At 39.8% G+C, this 21,524-nt stretch overlaps 1 protein-coding gene across 1 annotated transcript in view; it reads left to right on the plus strand.

Annotated features, from left to right (window-relative positions):
* LRRK2 (leucine rich repeat kinase 2) overlaps positions 1-21,524 on the plus strand; it is a 163,363-nt gene that overhangs the window by 60,716 nt on the left and 81,123 nt on the right. The window contains exons 14-24 of the mRNA XM_038765259.1: positions 99-208; positions 4,811-4,955; positions 5,093-5,232; positions 6,547-6,675; positions 6,763-6,933; positions 7,933-8,191; positions 10,001-10,186; positions 11,788-11,906; positions 13,675-13,741; positions 14,004-14,221; positions 20,397-20,647. Coding sequence (XP_038621187.1) covers positions 99-208; positions 4,811-4,955; positions 5,093-5,232; positions 6,547-6,675; positions 6,763-6,933; positions 7,933-8,191; positions 10,001-10,186; positions 11,788-11,906; positions 13,675-13,741; positions 14,004-14,221; positions 20,397-20,647 — 1,795 coding nt within the window. The remainder of the gene's footprint in view (positions 1-98; positions 209-4,810; positions 4,956-5,092; positions 5,233-6,546; positions 6,676-6,762; positions 6,934-7,932; positions 8,192-10,000; positions 10,187-11,787; positions 11,907-13,674; positions 13,742-14,003; positions 14,222-20,396; positions 20,648-21,524) is intronic.

The raw sequence follows: 21,524 nt of genomic DNA on the forward strand, positions 1-21,524 counted from the left end.
TCCTGTATGATTTGTCTAGAACAGTTGTATTTGAATAATTTGGAAAATATTAGGATCCGTCAAGGTTAATCTGAAATAATTCATTATTTCTGTTCTAGGAGAAGAAGCATCTGACAAAGATACTGAATTTGATGTTACTCTGAAAGTGATTAAAAATCAGTGCTTACTGAATGGGATTCATAAACTAGTCCTTGATGCTTTGAATAGGGTATGTATTGAAATTTATTTTGTTAATTCTCTTCCGGTATGTCATTTTAGCAATTAAAATATCCATAATCTTCACATTTTAATTAATACTAATGAACTGGAATAGCTTCTGTGAATAATCCTTGCCTTTGTATTTACACTGTACTTTCTCTTATCCAAGGTAGTGAGCAGGTGGCTGAAATGTTCAAAGCCCCAGATTATCACCATATTGAGAAGTAGGGTGGCCTAGAGGAAAGAGCACATGCCTTGGAGTCAGGGGGATGGGTTTCTAATCCCAGCTCCATCACTTGTCTGCTGTGTGACCTTGGGCAAGTCCCTTCACTTTTCTGTGCCTCGGTATCCTCATCTGTAAATGTGAGACCTGCATGGGACATGTATCATATCTAGCTTGATTATCGTGTATCTACCCCAGTGCTTAGTATAGTGCCCAACACTTAACTGTGCTTAACAAATACCACTACCAAAAATTACCATCAATCTGGAGTTACCGCTCATGAATGCCGTAGGTTGCCTCTTACTTTACCCAATCCTGGACCTACTCTTTCTCCTGCCCAGGTGGGAGGCAGATTTAAATTTATGCCACCAGAATAACAAGTCCATGCACACAAAGTGAATCAGAGAACAGTGAATTTTGTAATGTTATTATTATTCAATGTTCACGATTTGTATATCTTCCATCAGTATTTTATGTAAAAGTTTATTATATTTAATTTTTTCCTGCTGCCAGAAATGTGTCAACGAGACAAGTGGTTCATAGCAGAAATGCTTTGGGGGACAAATTCTTCAAAATGCCTTGAAGTCAAAAGATTTCATTCATTTAGAAGTGAAAAGATTTCAAGGAGTAATGGGAAACAGAGGGAAAACACAAGGAAGTGGACTTGTGAGACCATGAAGAACAGAATAGGAACTTGAAACACATATATGGGATGAATGTGTCCCCCGGGGAAAGACTTGGGTTATTTGAGGAGGGCAAATAGCTGCTGCTATGTACCCCCAACAATTCAGTCACTAGTAGTAATAATAGTATGTATTAAGCACATACTCTGCACAAAGCACTGTACTTTGTGGTGAGGGAAAAAAATCATAATAGCGATTATGTGCCAAGCTCTTAATAAGCACTGGGACAGATCCAACATCAGGTAGGACATGGCCTGTGATACAGTGATAAGAATTAGGTGGGATCACTGGTTCCCAACAGGTTCACAGTCTAAGGTGGAGAAGGACTTAGTGACAGGCGCTTAAAGAGATGAAGTAAAAGGATGACAAATATGAGAAGAGTAATAGGATGCAGTGGTTAGATGAGCAATCATTCAGTCAATTGTACTTTTTAAATGCTTACTGTATTCAGAGCCCTGTACTAAGGTCTTGGGAGAGTACAATATAACAGAGATAACAGTTAGTAGACACATTCCCTGACTGCAACGAGGTGAAAAGTCTAGAGGGGGAGAGAGACATTAATTTGAAGAAATAAATTATGGATGTGTACATAAGTGATGTGAGACAGGGAGGGGTGACTAAAGGGAGCAAATCCAAGTGCAAGGACAACGCAGAAGGGAGTGGGAGAAGAGGAAATGAGGGCTCAGTTGGGGAAGGCCTCTTGGAGGAGATGTGCTTTGAAGAAGACTGTGAAGGTGGGGAGAGCGATCCTCTGTTGATTGTGAAGAGGGAGGGCATTTTGTGCCAGAGGCAGGGTGGAGGCGAGGAGCAGGCCGTGAGCCTCCTCACTGCTCAGGCCAACACTCACAAAGTCCTCAGCTTGGTCTTGCCAATGTTTTACAAGTTGAGAAGGCCACAGGCCACAGTTCTCGAGTCCTTCCTGGGCTGGAGCAAGGTTTGACGGGAGTCCAGGTGGTACGGGTGGTGAAAGAGTCTCTCCGGCGCTGAAAAAGTCTTTCAGGTGAAGCAGGCCCTCACTGTCTAGTGTAGGAAACAGAGGTGACCCCTTAGACTGCCTGCGCCCTGTGGACTGGGAACATTTGCACCAATTCTGTTATGTTCTCCTCTCCCATGTGCATAAGTACACGTGCTGCCTTGAGAAGCAGCATGGTCTAGTGAGTAGAGCACAGGCCTCGGAGTCAGAAGGATCTGGGTTCTAATCCCAGCTCCACCACGTGTCTGCTTGTGTCAATTTGCAAGTCGCTTCACTTTTCTGTGCCTCGGTTACTTCATCTGCAAAATGGGGATTAAAACTGTGAGTCCCACGTGGGATAGGGACTGCGTCCAACCTGATTAACTTGTATCTATCCCAGTACTTAGAACAGTGCTTGGCATAGGATAAGTGCTTAACAAGTACCATAATTATTATTATGGTGCTCTGCACGCAATAAGCATTAAGTAAATACCATTCATTGCTTGATTGAGTATGGGCCCACACTGCTCCTAGTATTTGAGTCCTGTTCTCGATTTTTATCCTTTTTATTTCTTCCCCTCTAAATGATCCTCTTCATAGCTATTGTTTGTAGAAATATATTTGTGAAATCAGGAAGCATTTTCCCATGTTTAAAGCGTGAAACATATCTTTTCGAAATGCCAGTACAAGTGACGGGAGTGTGATGTCACAGAAGGATAAAGACAAGTTACACTTTTTCAAAATTAAAGTACTCTGTATCTTCACCTTGCCTAAAATAGTAACATCAAAGCTGGATTTGATAGGATGCAATTTCTGTGTGACTGTGATTGGGGAATCAAGGCAGTTGTCTCCCATTCCATCTGTTGAGGCAATTATTATCTAAATCTCCCTTTCCGTTTTGGGGCAATGAGATGTTTGCCATGTTATTATTATTATTAATCACATTTATTGAGCGTTTACTGTGTGCAAAGCCATGTCAGACAGGTGGTGTCAGAGAGAGGCCCAGAGGTTCACAACGATTAGCCTGTTTCATGGGGCCCTGTTTCACTGAAGCAACCTTCTGTCTGATTTTAGCACACTTAGTTTTGGAACTCCTAGCTTATTTTCATTTTTTTCAGTGAATTTTATTATTGTTCTTTGCCCCTTACTAAATGAGCAAACCAGAAGTAGATTGTTGTTCCTAATGGTCTCATTCTCTGAGTTTGGCAGGCAAAATGTAAGCCTAATAAGTTTTAAATGAGGCTGTGAAGTTACCGTTATATTGTGATGAAATTCTAGTTTTCCCAAGGCCAGCAAGTGATTGAGAAATGTGTGAGCTCAGGTAATTAAAAAATAGGGGAGTTTTGGAAAAATATGAGCAGTAGGTGGGAATGGTATTGTCAAGTGTGTTTATGAGAAAGGGTTGAGGTAAATTATAGGAAATGCCATACTTGCCAGTCCCTTGAGCGGGTTTCTACTTGTTTTGTTTTGTTGTCTGCCTCCCCCTTCTAGACTAGGGATTGTTGTGTAGGGATTGTCTCTATTTGTTGCCGAATTGTACTTTCCAAGGGCTTAGTACAGTGCTTTGCCCACAGTAAGCGCTCAGTAAATACGATTGAATGAATGACAGTATTCCCACTTTCACTAGATGGGAGGAGAATTTCTAACAGATCCTGGTGCTCAGTGCTTCAGTGCATTCATATCCTCCTTTCTTCACATCCAACCCTCCCAATCTGTTACTGACCTAGGAATAACAGTAGGAGCCGTGTGGGCTAGTGGAAAAAGTATGGCTCTGAGAGCCAAAGGACCTGGGTTCTAATCCTGCCTCCACCACCTACAGGCTGGATGACTTTTGGTAAGTACTTAGATTCTCCGTGCCTAAGGTAACTCGTCCGCAAAGTGGGAATACCTCTTCTCCCTTGTTCTTGGATTGTGAGTCCTGTATGGGGCAGGGACCGTGTCTGATCTGGTTCTCTTTAATCTTCCCAGTGCTTAGAACAGTGCTTGACACAAAATAAGCACTTAACAAATACCACCATGATTATTATTGTTGTTACTCTTATATTAGTATTATTATAATAGTAGTAATCACTATTATATTACTAGTAATAGTAATATAGTTTTATATCATTTTTATAGTAGTGTTAATAATATTAGCAGCAGCAACAGTATTGATTAAGTGCTTGCAAAGCACTCTACTAATTGCTAGGAAAAAAAATCTAGGTTTGGAATTTGTATCATGCAAACATCTGATAAGATTAAAGATGGGGAATAAAAAATCCTCATAGGATTTAGCATACACAGTCTATCAGTGCACATCATATTTACCGAGATTTTGCTAAAAGGGAAGGATAATAATAATGATATTTGTTAAGCGCTTATTATGTGCCAAGCACTGTTCTAAGCACTGGGATAGTTACAAGGTAATCAGGTTGTCCCACGTGGGGCTCACAGTCTTAATCCCCATTTTACAGAGGAGGTAACTGAGGCACAGGGAAGTGAAGTGACTTGCTCAAGGTCACACAGCTGACAAGTGGCAGAGCCGGGATTAGAAACCACGACCTCTGACTCCCAAGCCTGTACCATTTCCACTAAGCCACGCAGCTTCCAGTTTGGGATGAAATAATTCCTTAACTATTATGCTTCTCTTGTGGGCAGGGAACGTGTTTTCCAACTCTGTTATATTGTAGTCTCCCAAGCATTAGTATAGTGCTGTGCACACAGTAAGTGCTCAATAAATACCATCAACTGATTGATTGACTGACTCTCTTCCAGTTCATTGGGAATCCCGGGATTCAGAAATGTGGATTAAAAGTAATTTTTTCTGTTGCTGAATGTTCTGGTGCTTTAGAAATGTTAGCACAGCAGGGAGCTGCCGACACAGTACTTCATTCTCTACAGATGTTTCCGGATGACCAAGGTCAGTATAAAACTGACAGGAAGATAAAGATCTGTATTAGTTAATGCAGGTTTATCTACTGATTATTGGAGAGGTTGCCTTTAATTCTGGAGCGATTATTTTTTTCAGATTTTTGATCTTTTTTCTCTCTTTCCTAGAAATTCAATGCCTGGGTTTAAATCTTCTAGGATTTTTGATAACAAAAAAGAATTTATGTATAGCAACTATGCACCTCCTGGCGAAGGTTCTGGTTTCCAGTGTACGGCGTTTTAAAGATGTTGTTGAAGTCCAGATACATGTATGTGAAATGCTTTAATGCAAATCTGAAAATTCAGCTTTGTTTCTATAACCTTCTGTGATATATTGCTAGTACCTGTTTTGTTGTTGTTTGTTATACTGGGAATGGAGAGAAGAAATATTAGGTAAGTAGTGTGGCCTAGTGGAAAGAGCACAGACCTGAAAGTCAGAGGAGCTGGGTTTAAATCCTGGCTCCTCCACTTACCTGCTGTGTGCCCCTTGGGCAAGTGACTTAACTTCTCTGTGCCTCCGTTACCTCCTCTGTAAAATAAGGATTAACTCCTCCTCCTCCTCCCTACTTAGACTGTGACCCCCATTTGGGATAGTGACTCTTTGTGTAACCTGATTAACTCGTATGTACCACAATGCTTAGTGCAGCGTTTGGCACATAGGAAGTGCTTAAAATATTATTATTATTATTTCATTATACTATAGGGACATTTTCAAATTTATTGTCATTGAAACAGACACAGTAATTTGACAGCCAGAACTTCAAATATTGTGAAATCTTGAGTTTCCCCACCCCCAATATGTAACCGCATCACCTTCCACCCCATATTTTATGGCAATTTCCAGCCTTTTAAAAAATGTATTTGAAAAATAATAATAATAGTAATAATTGTGGTATTTACTAAACACTATGTGCCAAACACTGTACTAAGAGCTGGGATAGATACAAGGTAAGCAGTTTGGATAATTAGGTTGTAGACAGTCCCTATCCCACATGAGGCACAGAGCCTAAATAGTTGGGCAAACTGGAATTTGACCCCATTTTACAGATGGGGAAACTGAGGTACAGAAAACATAGGTGGCTGGCCCAGGGTCACATAGGTAAGTGGTGAAGCTGGGATTAGGACCCAGGTTGAGATCATGGACAATTGAGGATTAAAAAAAAAATCTACTCCACATAAGAATCCACTGAGGTTTCAAGTTTCAGTAAAATTTAATTTATTATATAATTTATTTCATTGATAAGCATGGCTCAGTGGAAAGAGCACGGGCTTTGGAGTCAGAGTTCATGGGTTCAAATCTCGGCGCCACCAATTGTCAGCTGTGTGACTTTGGGTAAGTCACTTCACTTCTCTTACCTCATCTATAAAATGAGGATTAAGACTTTGAGCCCCTTGTGGGACAACCTGATCACCTTGTAGCCTCCCGAGCGCTTAGAACAGTGCTTTGTACATAGTAAGTGCTTAATAAATGCCATTATTATTATAATAATTATTATTATCTTATAATATAGTTTGAAAGTGTGAATTCCTTTTCTTTACTGACATAACTTATGGTTACTTCTGCCATTTTGTATCATTCTTAGGGATTTCACACAACCTTGGCAATACTTGAACTGTCATTTTGTTTTGCAAAGCTGCTGTTACATCATTCCTATGACTCATTCATTTTCTATCAGATGTCAATGTGTTTCACAGAACAAAGAGATCAGCAGGTAATCATGATTTTTTTCACCAATGGACTCTGAATTTCCCTAAATAGTAATAGGCTCTGATTTCCATTTACTTTATTCCTTTTTTAGTTTCAAAGCCTGTGCTGTAGATGTTTTGCCAAAATAACCAGCGATGAAGATATTAAAAACATGATGCTGCAGAAAGCATGTGATGAGAACAACTGTATTATGGCTGAATGCCTGCTTCTGTTGGGAGCTGATGTTAATAAAATGACTAAGCAAAGTTCTTTAATTTGCCAGGTAAGTAACCAAAAAACATACAAGACTTTTAACAGAAGGCATTATCTTTCCGGGTCCCCTCCTCTACCTCATTTATGTAAATGTCACTGGGGAAAAAAAAAATCTCTAAAGTCTGGTCAAGGCACTCAGATCCATACAGACTTTTGGCAGGGATTTTAAAACTTCATTTTTCAGGAGACAATTTAAACTTATTTTCTGAGACTAAAGTATTTATTTTCCCAATTTCCTTAATGAAAAATTGTGAGATCGTGATGACTTTCGAGTTGTTAGTTGTTCTAATTGACAATTTGTCTTCATTATGTATATTTGAACTTTTTATAACACCTAGATGTTCTTTAACAACTCATTAAATATTAAGAAGTGAAAGAAGTTGGGTTTTTGATAATGCAAAATCCAGCTAACTCTGACCACCTCTGTGCCCTCTCAAGAAATATTTGTGATGAACAAAAATACCACCCAAATACTCTTTGAATATTAAACCTGAAGGGCCTCATTAAAACAAAAACTCATGTCCTCACCTGCTATAATTCACGTTACTTATTTCATAATTCCTGATTTTTGTTGTCTCAGTCCCTTTCTAGACTGTAAACTATCCTGGTGGGCAGAGAACATGTTTACCAACTCTGTTGTATTCTCCCAAGCTCTTAGTATAGTGCTTTGCATGCATTAAGAGCTCAGTAAATACATTGATTGATGCCAGCATTGAAGAACTAAAAGTGTGGTATGGAAAGATTTTGTAATGCTTTTGTTTTTCTTTATCTACTTCATTGAACTGGCTGGAAGATAATGACTGAGCCTCACGGGGCTGGATGCTTTCTAAATTACTGTGCTCCATGGGCATTATACTTTTCATTACCCTCCCATTTACATGAATTTTACTCAACTTTTCCTACAAGTATCTGGTCATGATTTAATGTTATGAAAGAAATAAAATGTGTTATTCTTTCAAAGAAAATGTAATTTACTGTGTATATCTTGGTTGTATTTTCCTTTATGTAGGTTTGTGAAAAGGAAAGTAATCCCAAATTGGTGGAATTGCTCCTAAATAGTGGCTCCCGAGAACAAGATATTCGCATGGCATTGACAATCAGTATCAAGAAAGGAGATAGCCAAATCATCAGTTTACTCCTAAGGAAGCTTGGATTGGATGTAGCCAATAGCAGTATATGTCTTGGAGGATTTTGTATGGGAAAAATTGAGCCATTATGGCTCAGTCCCTTGTTTCCAGATAAGGCATCTAGTTTAAGAAAGCAGACAAGTAAGTGTCAATATGTGAAATTAATTCTATCCCTCAGCTTGTAACATTTTATCCAGTTGAGCTTGTTCCATCTAGACTCTAAGCTCCTTCTGGACGCTATATTCATGTGCGCAGGAAAAATGTCTAGCAACTCTATTGTACTCTCCCAAGCAGTTACTACAGTGCTTTACACACAGTAAGCACTCAATAAATGTCATTGTTGATGATACTGATGAGGAGGAGGAGGATGAAATATATTTTATCTAGGAAAATGCATTTATAGCATTTCACTTTCAGCATGGCTGGATTAATTTTAACTCTTTTAAAACATTAATGAATAAAAAAATTGAAATGGAACTTTTTGAAAAATTTACCTACACCTTTACTAGTTTATCCCAAGGATAATCGAAAATTATTATTAGGCATACCTAAGTGAACATCTCTGATATTCCTGGGCTATGACTCCATTTTCCAGGATTTGTGGATATCTAGGTGTTTAGATTGGCATCTGCTTCGTGCTTTCTGGATAATTTTGTATTGGCTGTAGTGTTTGAAGCAGCATGGTGGAGTTGCTAGGGCATGGGCCTGGGGAGACAGAAGATCATGGGCTCAGAAGGTCATGGGTTCTAATTTCAGCTCTGCCACTTGTTTACTGTGTGACCTTGGGCAAGTCACTTTACTTCCTTGAGTCTCAGTTCCCTCATCTGTAAAATGGGGATTGAGACTGTGAGCCTCACATGGGACAGGGACTGTGTCCAAACCAATTTGCTTGTATCTACCCCAGTGCTTAGTACAGTGCCTCGCACACAGTAAGTGCTTAACAAATACCAGAATTATTATTATTATTACTGTTATTATTATTAGTGGAAAGAGCATAGGCCTGGAACTTAGAGGACCTGGGTTCTGATCCTGACTCTGCCACTTGACAGCTATGTGACTTTGGGTATGTCACTTAACTTCTTATTTACTGCTAGCAGTGACTGTTAACAGTGACCTTTATCTTCTCATTAACGGTTATTTAACTGCCTCAGTTACCTAATCTGCAAAGTGAGGATTCAATACTTGGTCTCTCTCCCACTTAAACTGTGAGCCCCGTGTGGGACCTGATTATCTTGAATCTACCCCGGCACTTAGTACAGTGCTTCAAGGCCCTACTGAGAGCTCACCTCCTCCAGGAGGCCTTCCCAGACTGAGCCCCCTCCTTCCTCTCCCCCTCCCCCCCCCAACCCCCCCGCCTTACCTCCTTCCCCTCCCCACAGCACCTGTATATATGTATATATGTTTGTACATATTTATTACTCTATTTTATTTGTGTATATTTATTCTACTTATTTTATTTTGTTAATATGTTTTGTTTTTTTCTCTGTCTCCCCCTTCTAGACTGTGAGCCCACTGTTGGGTAGGGACCATCTCTATATGTTGCCAACTTGTACTTCCCAAGCGCTTAGTACAGTGCTCTGCACAGAGTAAGCGCTCAATAAATACGATTGAATGAATATAGTAAGCCAAGCACAATGATGATAATAATAATTGTGGGTTTTGTTAAGTGCTTGGCATATAGAAGCACTTAACAAAACCCACAATTATTATTATTAGTGTGTGTGTGTTTTAATTGAAACATTATCCTCAGTTAAGCAAAACTATTGGTGCATAGTACTTTGTCATGAAAATAGAATATTACCTTGCTTATATAAATATTATATGTAAAAATTATAGCTGATATTATTCTTTTTCATTTAAGTACTGAGATAGGGATGATTATTTGGTTGGATATAAACTTATGTCTATGCCACATTTTAAAAATGGTAACTTCAGGCTTTCCATCGTTAGGTGAAAGTTCTGCACTAGCAAGAATGGTCCTCAGGTATCAAATGAAAAGCATTTCAGAGCACGGAAGAACTACAGGCAGTGATGGGAACTCTGAAGATACACTAGATAAAATTGATGATTGGACTTTCATACCTGAATCTTCAGTAGACTGTGTTTTTGGGCAGAGTGACGATCTAGATAGTGACGGTAAATGTTTCCCCATGTTGGAGATTGAGTCTTTGGTGCACGAGTGAATGCATTCACCATATGCCCTATTAATTGTTTTTTAAAGGGGTTAGAAGGCTTAAACAATAAATGAAGTATTGGAAAAAGATCCAATTCATTTTCTTGTGTGTGAAATATAGAAGGGAAAAAAGCATGTGACATAGGAAAAGAACTTAAAGTTGAAGATAAGTGTATGTTGCGTTGGCTTTTTAATTAACTCATATCAAGCAGTCTGTTGTTTCTGTAGAAGGTCTGAAAATGAATCTATAGAGATATGGGCATGAATAATTTTGCTTGTCATAGGGATAAAAATTATGCTTAAAAAACTAATAGTGCTCCATGCTCATTCTAAACACTTCTGAAAATAGATTTATATCTCTCTTAATAAACAAGAAAAGCAGAACAGATGCTCAAATAAGAAAACTTTACAATTCCTTATTTTTTCTCATGAAAAGAATAGTTTAGTGGCTCTTTATTAGGAAATTGAACTATTTGGCTCTTGTCTAGAATTTGAAAGAGCACTCTGAAGTTAGATGTACTGTATATTACTAAATATCTGAGGTTGATTTTTCAAATGTAAGGAGCAGTGCATTTTTCATAACACTTTAATTAGAAATTATTTAGCCTTGTGTTTCAAATCACTTTGGACAAATATTCTTGAATAATCTTCCCAAAAAACTGTAAAAAAAATTCATTGTGCAGCCACATTAGGATACTCATCTCTGTAAGATCTTTGAGGGCACTGAACCTGTCTACTTAGTCTATTGGACTTTCTCAAGCACTTAGTAGAATGTTCTGCATGCAATAAGTACTCATTAAATAAATTCATTTGGTAGAAAATATTTAATACTTTAAATATATTTTTCAATTTTTTAGTAAATCATTATTTTCTCGAAGTAAGTTATTCTCAAAGGTATCTGTATTTAAGTGTCTCAGTGTAGTGCTGTCTTCGAAATGACAGTCCTTGTTACAGAATATGTTCTGAAATAAAATTGAGCAGGGGGACAAAATATCAGCTTTCCAAATGCAGATTTGAATTACTATTGAGGTGAATTTCAAATCCCTAGTATATCGTCATCAAAATAATTTCATGTTAAATACGACCACATTGTGACTCCCACAACAAAATAAGATATTCTAGTGGACATGTTGAATGATTTATCAATAGTTGCACTAATTCACACCTATTTTTCAAACTATTTCTCAAGTAAAAACACTGATTTCTCACAGTGATGGCAGAATAAGTTGCTCATATACTAAAAATTACAGCCCTTAAAAGGCTGATTTCCTGAGTTGTACTGACCTTCTGGTACCTGCTGAATCAGATGGTAGGATAAATTGATAGATGAGGAAGTTTGAGCTAGTAAAACAGACAAAATTAGAGTTGTGAGTATAAATGAGATGGCAAATATAATTTTAGTATTCATATCTTCAAGGTACTGCCTAGGGTATTGGCTGAAATATTTGCAAGTGTTCTTCGTTCAGTGAATGATTTATTATTCTGGAACCTACCTCTTTCTGGTTATTATATTCCCTGGCACCATTTCACCTCACTAAATTCTCTACTTTTGTATCGAAACTAGGAAGTGAGAGTTCATTCGTTGTGAAAAAGAAATCAAATTCCTTAAGTGTGGGAGACCTTTACAGAGATCCTGCCCTCCAAAAGTGCTCTCCGACTTTGCAGAGGCATTCCAGTTCCGTGGTGAGATAAATCATTATTCAAACTGTGCTGTTGGAAAATAGTTAATAAGAGAAGGCTAGGTTGTCATTACCTACCTCATACTCAGTGGTGGATTTTGCATTAGGCTGCAGGGTAGATTTCAGAATTTGGCAAGTTTCCCTGTGGTCTAGTGCTCATAGTTAGGGCTTGTTGTCCGATTTAGTTTTTCCAACTGTATTGTAAGTTTCTTGAGGGCGGGGAGTATGTCTAACAACTATGTTGAATTCTCCCAAGTGCTTAGTACAGTGTTCTGCACACAGTAAGCATTCAGTAAATACTTTGGAGAAATAGTGTGACTTAATGAATAGAGCATGGGCCTTGCCCCACATATCTGCTGTGTGACCTTGTGCAAGTCCGTTAACTTCTCTGTGCCTTAGTTACCTCGTCTGTAAAATGGGGATAAGACTGTGAGCCCCCGGTGGGACTGCGACTATGTCCAACCCAATTAACTTGTATCTACCCCAGTGCTTAGAACAGTGCTTGGCACATAGTAAGTGCTAAAAAGTACCATAATTAAATTACCATTGATTGATTGTGGATTTCCCCCCCCCCCCCCCCCCCCCCACACACACACACATACACTTTTTGCTACCCTGGATATTTCTTTACTTAATCACATCATTTGGGAACTTTATGTCTCCCAATAATTGCTGCCCAAGCATTTTTCTGACCCCCTTTCATCTATTATAATTGCTGGGGGTGGAGTATAGCATCTGCTGGACTGAAGGCAGCCAAATGATAAATCTGCAACTGGACATACTGAATTGTCCAAAGTGTTTTTTATTGTCTGGTGACAAATTTATAAATGTGCAGCTAGAGAAGCAGGGCAGCCTGGTTCACAAACAGAGTCATAGGATCCTGTTTCTTATCCCGGCCCTGCCACTTGCCCGCTGTGTGACCTTGGGCAAGTCACTCAACTTTTCTGTGACTCAGTTTCCTCATCTGCAAAATGGGAACAACCTGTTCTCGATTTTGTTTAGGCTGTGAGTCCTAAGCGCTTAGTACAGTGCTCTGCACACAGTAAGTGCTCAATAAATATGATTGAATGAATGAATGAGGGACAGGTACTATGTTTGGCCTGATTTTCTTGTATCTACCCCACCATTTAGTACAATGATTGACGCATAGGATGTGATGAATGGTTACCACAATTATAATTGTCAATATTCCTAGTAGTAGTAGTACTAGTAGAAGAGTTATCTAAGATGGTTTTTATTCTATCCAGTGACTGTAGTTTGGCTCTGATCCCGTTTCAGAGGCTCATACCTTCAGATATCATTTCTTAGGATTGATTAGTAAGGAGATTTATAGGAAGGTAATTGGCAAGAAGCCAGTCATTTTTGGTGTCGTAGTAGAATTTGTTTTATGACTATAGTTTTAAGGGGAAAGACAGTCTAGCATATTTCCAGGTTAACTTTTGTATTGCTTTATCTTTTATCAATCATAGCAATTCAATGAGAGCATATCTCAAAGATTTTTTGCCAGGTTTAAAAGCAGGTGAATGTCATTTAAGAGACAATAAGACATGAAACTGAGGGACTCAGTTTTCACAGGCCATTGCCTCTTATACTTATTTCATTCATTCGGTTGTATTTATTGAGCGCGTACTGTGTGCAGCGCACTGTACTAAGCACTTAGCTTTGTCAGTAGAGTAGTGCTTCCTGTAAAATTTGGTAGGGTCATTCTTTGTGGAATATTGCTTCTTTTAATAGTATCAACTTTCTTTTGAATCTGTTCACTTACTAAATAGGGACCCAGTTTTGATCAAGAATTACTGAAGCAAAGAAGAAAATTGTTTTCATCAGATGATTCTCCAAGTGAGTATTTAGAGGAAAGCACAAGAAACAAGAGTTTTGGTAGCAATTGTTTATTTCCCCGAGTATATGCCTGAATCTAAATTTTGTAATTGCAAGTTGTGACCCATTGTGCTTGTCATATTTTACAGAGTAGTCTTCAGATTTGTGTCACCAACTTTCTCTAAAATTTGCTCTGATTTGCTCTAGAAGCCCTCATTTATTGCTATCCTCTTTTTAAAATGATTTTCATTATTTTTCTATTATGTCATTGTTTTTACAAAAGGGTCATCAGTACTTCAGCCCCACTTGAGAGGGTCGGAGAGTTTTTCTAACCTAGCTTTAGAGAAAGAGTATATTAAGTCACTAGACCTCTCAGCAAATGAACTGGAGGATTTAGGCACCATAAGTCAGAAGTGCTGCTTAAGTGTTCACTTGGAACATCTTGAAAAATTGGAACTTCAGCAGAATGTACTCACAACTGTTCCGGAACAATTATGTGAGGTAACTTGACTTCTACTATATTTTATAGGATAACTTGAATAGTTTTTTACGTGAATATCATAAACAATTGAGGTGTGACTCTTTTCTTGGTACCTTCAAATGATGAAGAAAGCAACTTGGTAGTTTTACACCTTAGTTTATTTCAAGTGCAATAATTATCATGTGTGTAGAATTTTTTCTTACCCATGCAGTGTGAATTAGAAGATATGGTGGGTTTACTTTTCTTTTCTCCTCACCTTTTAAAAATCAAATTGATTTTAATTGGTCAGATTATTGGAATTGTGCATTCTCGGTTATTAAAAATCAAATGTAGTCTGTCCATAAGTTTCTAAACTTTTTAAGCCCCAGAGAAAATGAATTTGGATCTCATTGTAGAGGACTTTTAGACTGTGAGCCCACTGTTGGGTAGGGACTGTCTCTATATGTTGCCAACTTGTACTTCCCAAGTGCTTAGTATAGTGCTCTGCACACAGTAAGCGCTCAATAAATACGATTGATTGATTGACTGCTTTGGAGGACTAAGGCATCTGAAACTTGAAAAGTAACAGATTAAGATCTGTCAGTTGGGAGGGTATGTCTGCTTCCTATTCTGCTCTCTCACTTTCTTAGTCCGTGTGTCTAGATTGTAAGATCCTTGAAGGCAGGGATCATACCTACCAACTCCATTATACTTTACCACTTCAGTGCTCTGAACACATTAAGTGCTTAGTAAACACCATTGCCTGGTTGTCTCAGCATGTCTCTCCTTACTTTGAATTACTATTCTGCCTCTTCTTTTCTCTGCACAGCATCTGCGCTGTGGCCTTTCTCAGTATCTGCTTCCATTTCTGTCTTTGCCTTTCTGCCTTTATCTCTCCTCTTCTGTCACTTGATCTGTTTGTCCCTCTAAGTTGTCTCTGTCTCTTCTTTGGCCTTTTTGTGCTGTGGTTATGTTTGTTGGTGTCCAAGCCGTGGCTGTTTGGCAGTGTGGTTTTGTGCCTATTACCCTCACTTTCAAAATCCAATTTCCTCTGTAATAGGTTGCTGCTCTCCTAGAGTATCAATGCATTGCAGCCAAAATTCTTAGCAGCCAGGCAATCTGGGACCGGAATCACCTTATTCAGTTACTATAGATGATATAACTACATAATACTTCGCGGTTTGCAGAAATGCACCATGGCCATTTTCTGGTGTCACACATGACAGTTGTGGCTTGCCTGAATTAGGAATTTCTCATCTTACCAGTGGCTAGTTACACTCCAGTTCTGCCGAGTATTAAATGAGAGTCAGTGAACTAACAAAAAATGCCTTGCCTCAACAAGCAGAACCGTAACACAATCGGCCGAAGCTCCCTGTGCTGCAGGCTTTTGTAGTCAGGGGAGGGGTCCAGACTGCATCCGCCAAGGTCAGCATACAACAATCCTATTGTTTGACTGTAAAGATGTTTTTCCATAACCCCTGTATTTTTGTCTTTCTTTCTCTCTTGGTCTCCTCGCATGCTGATGTGCCTGGCTCTGCCTCTTTCTCACTCTTGCTCTTTTTCAACCTCTTTCGTCATTTCAGGTCTTTTTTTTTTTTTCTTTTGGTCCTGTTTCATAAAGTCCCTGCAGCCTGGCTCAATTTGTGATTAAAAAAAAAAACAGCATTCACCTTAGACTTTATCTCTTCTACCTATAACAGAATACGAATTCACCAGTAGCTGAAAGAAGTACAGTCCCAGGATTGCAGATCATGTATTACTTGTATTAGCAAAATTTCTCTCCTGTCCAGATTCGGATTTTTCTTAGCCTTGGCCCAGTTTTGATGACATACTAGGCTATTGTGGTTGCCCATCCACCTCTGCATCAAACAGAAACCCCTTATCTTAGGTTTTAAAGCCCCCTTTTATGTTACCTCCCTGATTTCCTATCTACAACCCAGCCCAATCACTTCGTTCCTCTAATGCCAGTCTACTCAATGTACCTCGATCTCATCTATCTCACTGCCATCCTCTTACCCGAGTCCTGTCTCTGGCTTGGAGTGCTCTCCCTCTTCATGTCTGACAATCACTCGCCCTACAGCTCCCATCTTAATCCCCATTTTGCAGATGAGGAAACTGAGGCCCAGAGAATAATAATGATGGCATTTACTAAGTGCTTATGATAATAATAATAATATAATAATGGCATTTATTAAGCGCTTACTATGTGCGAAACCCTGTTCTAAGCTGCTGAGGTTACAAGGTGATCAGGTTGTCCCACGTGGAGCTCCCAGTCTTAATCCCCATTTTGCAGATGAGGAAACTGAGGCCCAGAGAATAATAATGATGGCATTTATTAAGCACTTATAATAATAATAATAATAATAATAATAATAAAATAATGGCATTTATTAAGCACTTACTATGTGCAAAACACTGTTCTAAGCTGCTGAGGAGGTTACAAGGTGATCAGGTTGTCCCACGTGGAGCTCCCAGTCTTAATCTCCATTTTACAGATGAGAAAACTGAGGCTCAGAGAATAATAATAATGGCATTTATTAAGTAATAATCATAAGAATGTAATAATGGCATTTATTAAGTGCTTACTATGTGCAAAACACTGTTCTGAGCTGCTGGGGAGGTTACAAGGTGATCAGGTTGTCCCACGTGGGGCTCCCAGGCTTAATCCCCATTTTACAGATGAGGAAACTGAGGCCCAGAGAATAATAATAATGGCATTTATTAAGCACTTATGATAATAATAATAATAATATAATAATGACATTTATTAAGCGCTTACTATGTGCAAAACACTGTTCTAAGCTGCTGGGGAGGTTACAAGGTGATCAGGTTGTCCCACAAGGGGCTCACAGTCTTCATCCCCATTTTACAGATGAGGGAACTGAGGCACAGAGAAGTTAAGTGACTTGCCCAAAGTCACACAGCTGACAGTTGGCAGAGCCGGGATTTGAACCCCTGACCTCTGACTCCAAAGCCCATGCTCTTTCCACTGTTGGGATTTTTTAAGCGCTTACTGTTGGCCAAGCACTGTTCTAAGCACTGGAGGGGGAAACAATGTAATCAGGTTGTCCCACGTGGGGCTGACAGTCTTAATCCCCATTTTACAGATGAGGAAACTGAGGCCCAGAGAATAATTATAATGGCATTTATTAAGCGCTTACTATGTGCAAAGCACTGTTTTAAGTGCTTGGAGAAGTGAAGTGACTTGCCTAAAGCCACATAGCTGACAAGTGACGGAGCCGGGATTAGAACCCACGACTTCTGACTCCCAAGCCCGGGCTCTTTCCACTGAGCCACGCTGCTTCTCTGAGCCACGCTGCTTCAGGGTTCTAATCCCGACTCCGCCACTTGTCTGATGTGTGACCTTGGGCAAGCCACTTGGCTTCTCTGGGCCTCAGTTCCCTCATCTGTAAAATGGGGATTAGTCATTTGTTCAGTCGTATTTATTGAGCACTTACTGTGTGCAGAGCACTGGACTAAGCGCTTGGAAGAGGACAAATTGGCAACATCTGGAGATGGTCCCCACCTAACAGCGGGCTCACAGGCTAGAAGTGGGAGACGGACAACAAAACCAAACAAGTAGACAGGTGTCAATACCATTAGAATAAATAGAATTATAGCTATATACACCTCATTAATCAAATAGAGTAATAAATATGTACAAATATACACACATGCTGTGGGGAGGGGAAGTGGGGAGGGCTGGGGGGGGCTTTGGGGAGGGGAGGAAGAGGAGAGGAAAAGGGGGACTCAGTCTGGGAAGGCCTCCTGGAAGAGGTGAGCTCTCAGTAGGGCTTTGAAGGGAGGAAGAGAGCTAGCTTGGCAGATGTGTGGAGGGAGTAGGGGTCGCGTAACTAATGTGAGCTCCATGTGGGACAACCTGATTACCGTTTATCTACCCCAGTGCTTGGAACAGTGCTTGGCACATAGTAAGTGCTTAACAAATACCATTATTATTATTATTATACCTACTGGGTGACCTTGGGCAAGTTACTTTACTTCTCCGTGCCTCAGTTCCCTCATCCGTAAAATGGGGATCAGGACTGGGGATCAAGTAGAGGCCTTCCCAGACTGAGCCCCCTCCTCCCCCCCCATCCTCATCCCCCCCCCGCCTTACCTCCTTCCCCTCCCCACCGCACCTGTATATATGTAAATATGTTTGCACATATTTATTACTCTGCTTTACTTGTACATATTTATTCTATTTATTTTATTTTGTTAATATGTTCTGTTTTGTTGTCTGTCTCCCCCTTCTAGACTGTGAGCCCGCTGTTGGGTAGGGACTATATATGTTGCCAACTTGTACTTCCCAAGCGCTTAGTACAGTGCTCTGCACACAGTAAGCACTCAATAAATACGATTGAATGAATGAATGACTGTGAGCCCCATGTGGGACAGGGACTGTGTCCAACCCAATTTGCTTGTATCTGCCCCAGTGCTTAGTCAAGTGCTTGGCACATAGTAAGCGCTTAACAGATACCATAATTATTATTATCACTATTATGTGCCAGGCACTGTACTAAGCGCTGGGTGATGATGATGATGATGATGGCATTTATTAAGCGCTATGTGCAAAGCACTGTTCTAAGCACTGGGAAGGTTACAAGGTGATCAGGTGGTCCCATGGGAGGCTCACAGTCTTAGTCCCCATTTTGCAGATGAGGTAACTGAGGCACAGAGAAGTTATGTGACTTGCCCAGAGTCACACAGCTGACAGTTGGCGGAGCTGGGATTTGAACCCATGAACTCTGACTCCAAAGCCCGGGCTCTTTCCACTGAGCCACGCTGGGTAGATACAAGGTAATCAGGTTGGACACAATGCCCGTGCTATCCCAGTCTTAATCCCCATTTTACAGATGAGGTAACTGAGGCCCAGAGAAGGGAAGTGATTTGCCCAAGGTCACACGGCAGACAAGTGGCGGAGCTAGGATTAGAACCCAGGTCCTTCTGACTCCAATGCTTGGGCTCTATCCAGTAGGCCATGCTGCTCCTCTTGAATTAATTAGCTACAAACCATCAGCTTGGAGCCCGGGAGGATGGAGAAGGGGTCTCTGGTGTCCAAGCAGCCTGGCATAGTGAGTAGATTACAAGCCTGGGAATCAGAAGGTCATGGGTTCTAATCCTGGCTCCGCTGCTTGTCAACTGTGGGACTTTGGGCAGGTCACTTCACTTCTCTGGGCCTCAGTTCCCTCATCTGTAAATGGGGATGAAGACTGTGAGCCCCCCGTGGGACAACCTGATCGCCTTGTAACCTCCCCAGCACTTAGAGCAGGGCTTTGCACATAGTAAAGCGCTTAATAAATGCCATCATCACTATTATTATTATTCTCTGGGCCTCAGTTACCTTATCTGGAAAACGGGGATCGAGACTGTGAGCCCATGTGGGACACAACCTTAAACACGAGACCGTCAAGGAAAGGGGCCAGAGTTGGTGTTTGCACTGGTCCTTTTGGTTTGTTTGAAGAATCCAAAGTAGAGGCCAAACTTCCCATCTCTGACTGACCATTTTGATGCTAGCGATGCCTGTCTACTTGTTTGGTTTTTTGTCCGTCTCCACTTCTAGACTGTGAGCCCGTTGTTGGGTAGGGACCGTCTCTACATGTTGCCGACTTGTACTTCCCAAGCGCTTAGTACAGTGCTCTGCACACAGTAAGTGCTCAATAAATACAATTGAATGAATGAGTGAATATCCTCCTAGAGAACTTCTCTGACTAAGCTCTTATTTCCTCTTCTCCCACTCCTTTCAGCATCACCCTTGCTCTTGGATTTGCACCCTTCATTCACCTCTCAGCCTCATAGCGCTTATGTACATATCTGCAATTTATTTATTTATATTAGAAAAACATGTCTCCCTCTCTAGGCTGTAAGCTTGTTGTGAGCAGGAAATGTGTCTGTCTACTCTTGTGTATTATATTCATTCATTGTCATATTTATTGAGCAATTAGTGTGTGCAGAACACTGTACTAAGTGCTTGGAAAGTACAATTCGGCAACAGAGACAATCCCTACCCAACAACGGGCTGTTAGTGTAGAAGGGGGAAGACAGACAACAAAACAGGTAGACAGGCATCAGTAGCATCATACTCTCCCAAGCACTTAATACAGTGCTGTACACTCAGTGAATGCTTATTAAATAAGATTTATCGATTGATTCTGGAAATAGAGTTCAGATTTACCAAAACCCCTTCATTTTTAACACATTCCCTTTTATTTTCAGACTTTGAAGTGTTTGACATATTTGGACTTGCACAGTAACAAATTCACAGCATTTCCTTCCTATTTGCTGAAAATGAACTGCATTGCAAACCTTGACATCTCTCGCAATGACATCGGTCCTTCTCTAGCTTTGGACCCGAATATGAAGTGCCCGACTATGAAGCAACTTAACCTTTCGTACAATCAACTATCTTGTATTCCGGAATTTTTTGCTAATGTTGTGGAAAAACTGGAACAGCTCATATTAGAAGGGTAAGAACAGGGTCTATTTGTAGAGTCTGTGAATAAGAGGACGTTAAAATTCATGTGTCTTACTCATATAAGGCCCATTAAGCATCCAGTATTCATTAGGAGTAAAAGGTTGTTTTGACCGATAGCAAAATGAAAAATGATAAGTGATTAAAGCCTAGTTTGCCATATTATGTAACTATCCTTCATGCCTTGCTTCTAGACTAACCAATTAACTAATATTATAACCTATTTTTGTTTTATTTTTCATGGCTTTTTAATATTTAAGATTGTTTTTTCATGTACTGGCAAAGTTATATTTAAAATAGTGGGGTCTCAATATCCCTTCCTGTTTTTATTTTCTTTATATTGGAAAAGTACGTATGTATACTAGTTGAGCTTACAAAAGTTATGTAGAGACCTTTTTCTTGTTACTACGTCACCTCCACTTTGTTCAGAAATTCAGCCAAACTGAGAATTTTTAAACGTGTATTTTGAACTCAGTTTACCTGAGTGTAATTTGTAGTTCTTTGATGCTCTCAAAATAGTTTTTTATGGTGCAAAAGGTAGGATATTAGAAACACTTGAGGGTAGGGAATGTGTATTTTGCTTCTACTGTACTCTTCAAGATGCTTAATACTCAGTAGGCACTCAATAAATACCGTTGATAGGGATGTGTAGCTAGATGTTAATTGTGAATTTTCATTTCATGAGACAGAGGTCACCTTGCGATTATACCTAGAATGAAAAGTCAGAGGAGCCTTTCACCCATTCAGGCAGTCAAATTGAATAAAGCAGGAAATCTGGTCAGAATCTGAAAGGGAAATTAGCCTGATGATGCCTTTGAAGATTTGTAAGACAAGACACTGATTAAAAATGTTAAGAATTAAGAAGTAATATT

This window comes from Tachyglossus aculeatus, chromosome 2 (genome assembly GCF_015852505.1).
Source record: "Tachyglossus aculeatus isolate mTacAcu1 chromosome 2, mTacAcu1.pri, whole genome shotgun sequence".
In the NCBI taxonomy this organism is placed as follows: Eukaryota; Metazoa; Chordata; class Mammalia; order Monotremata; family Tachyglossidae; genus Tachyglossus; species Tachyglossus aculeatus.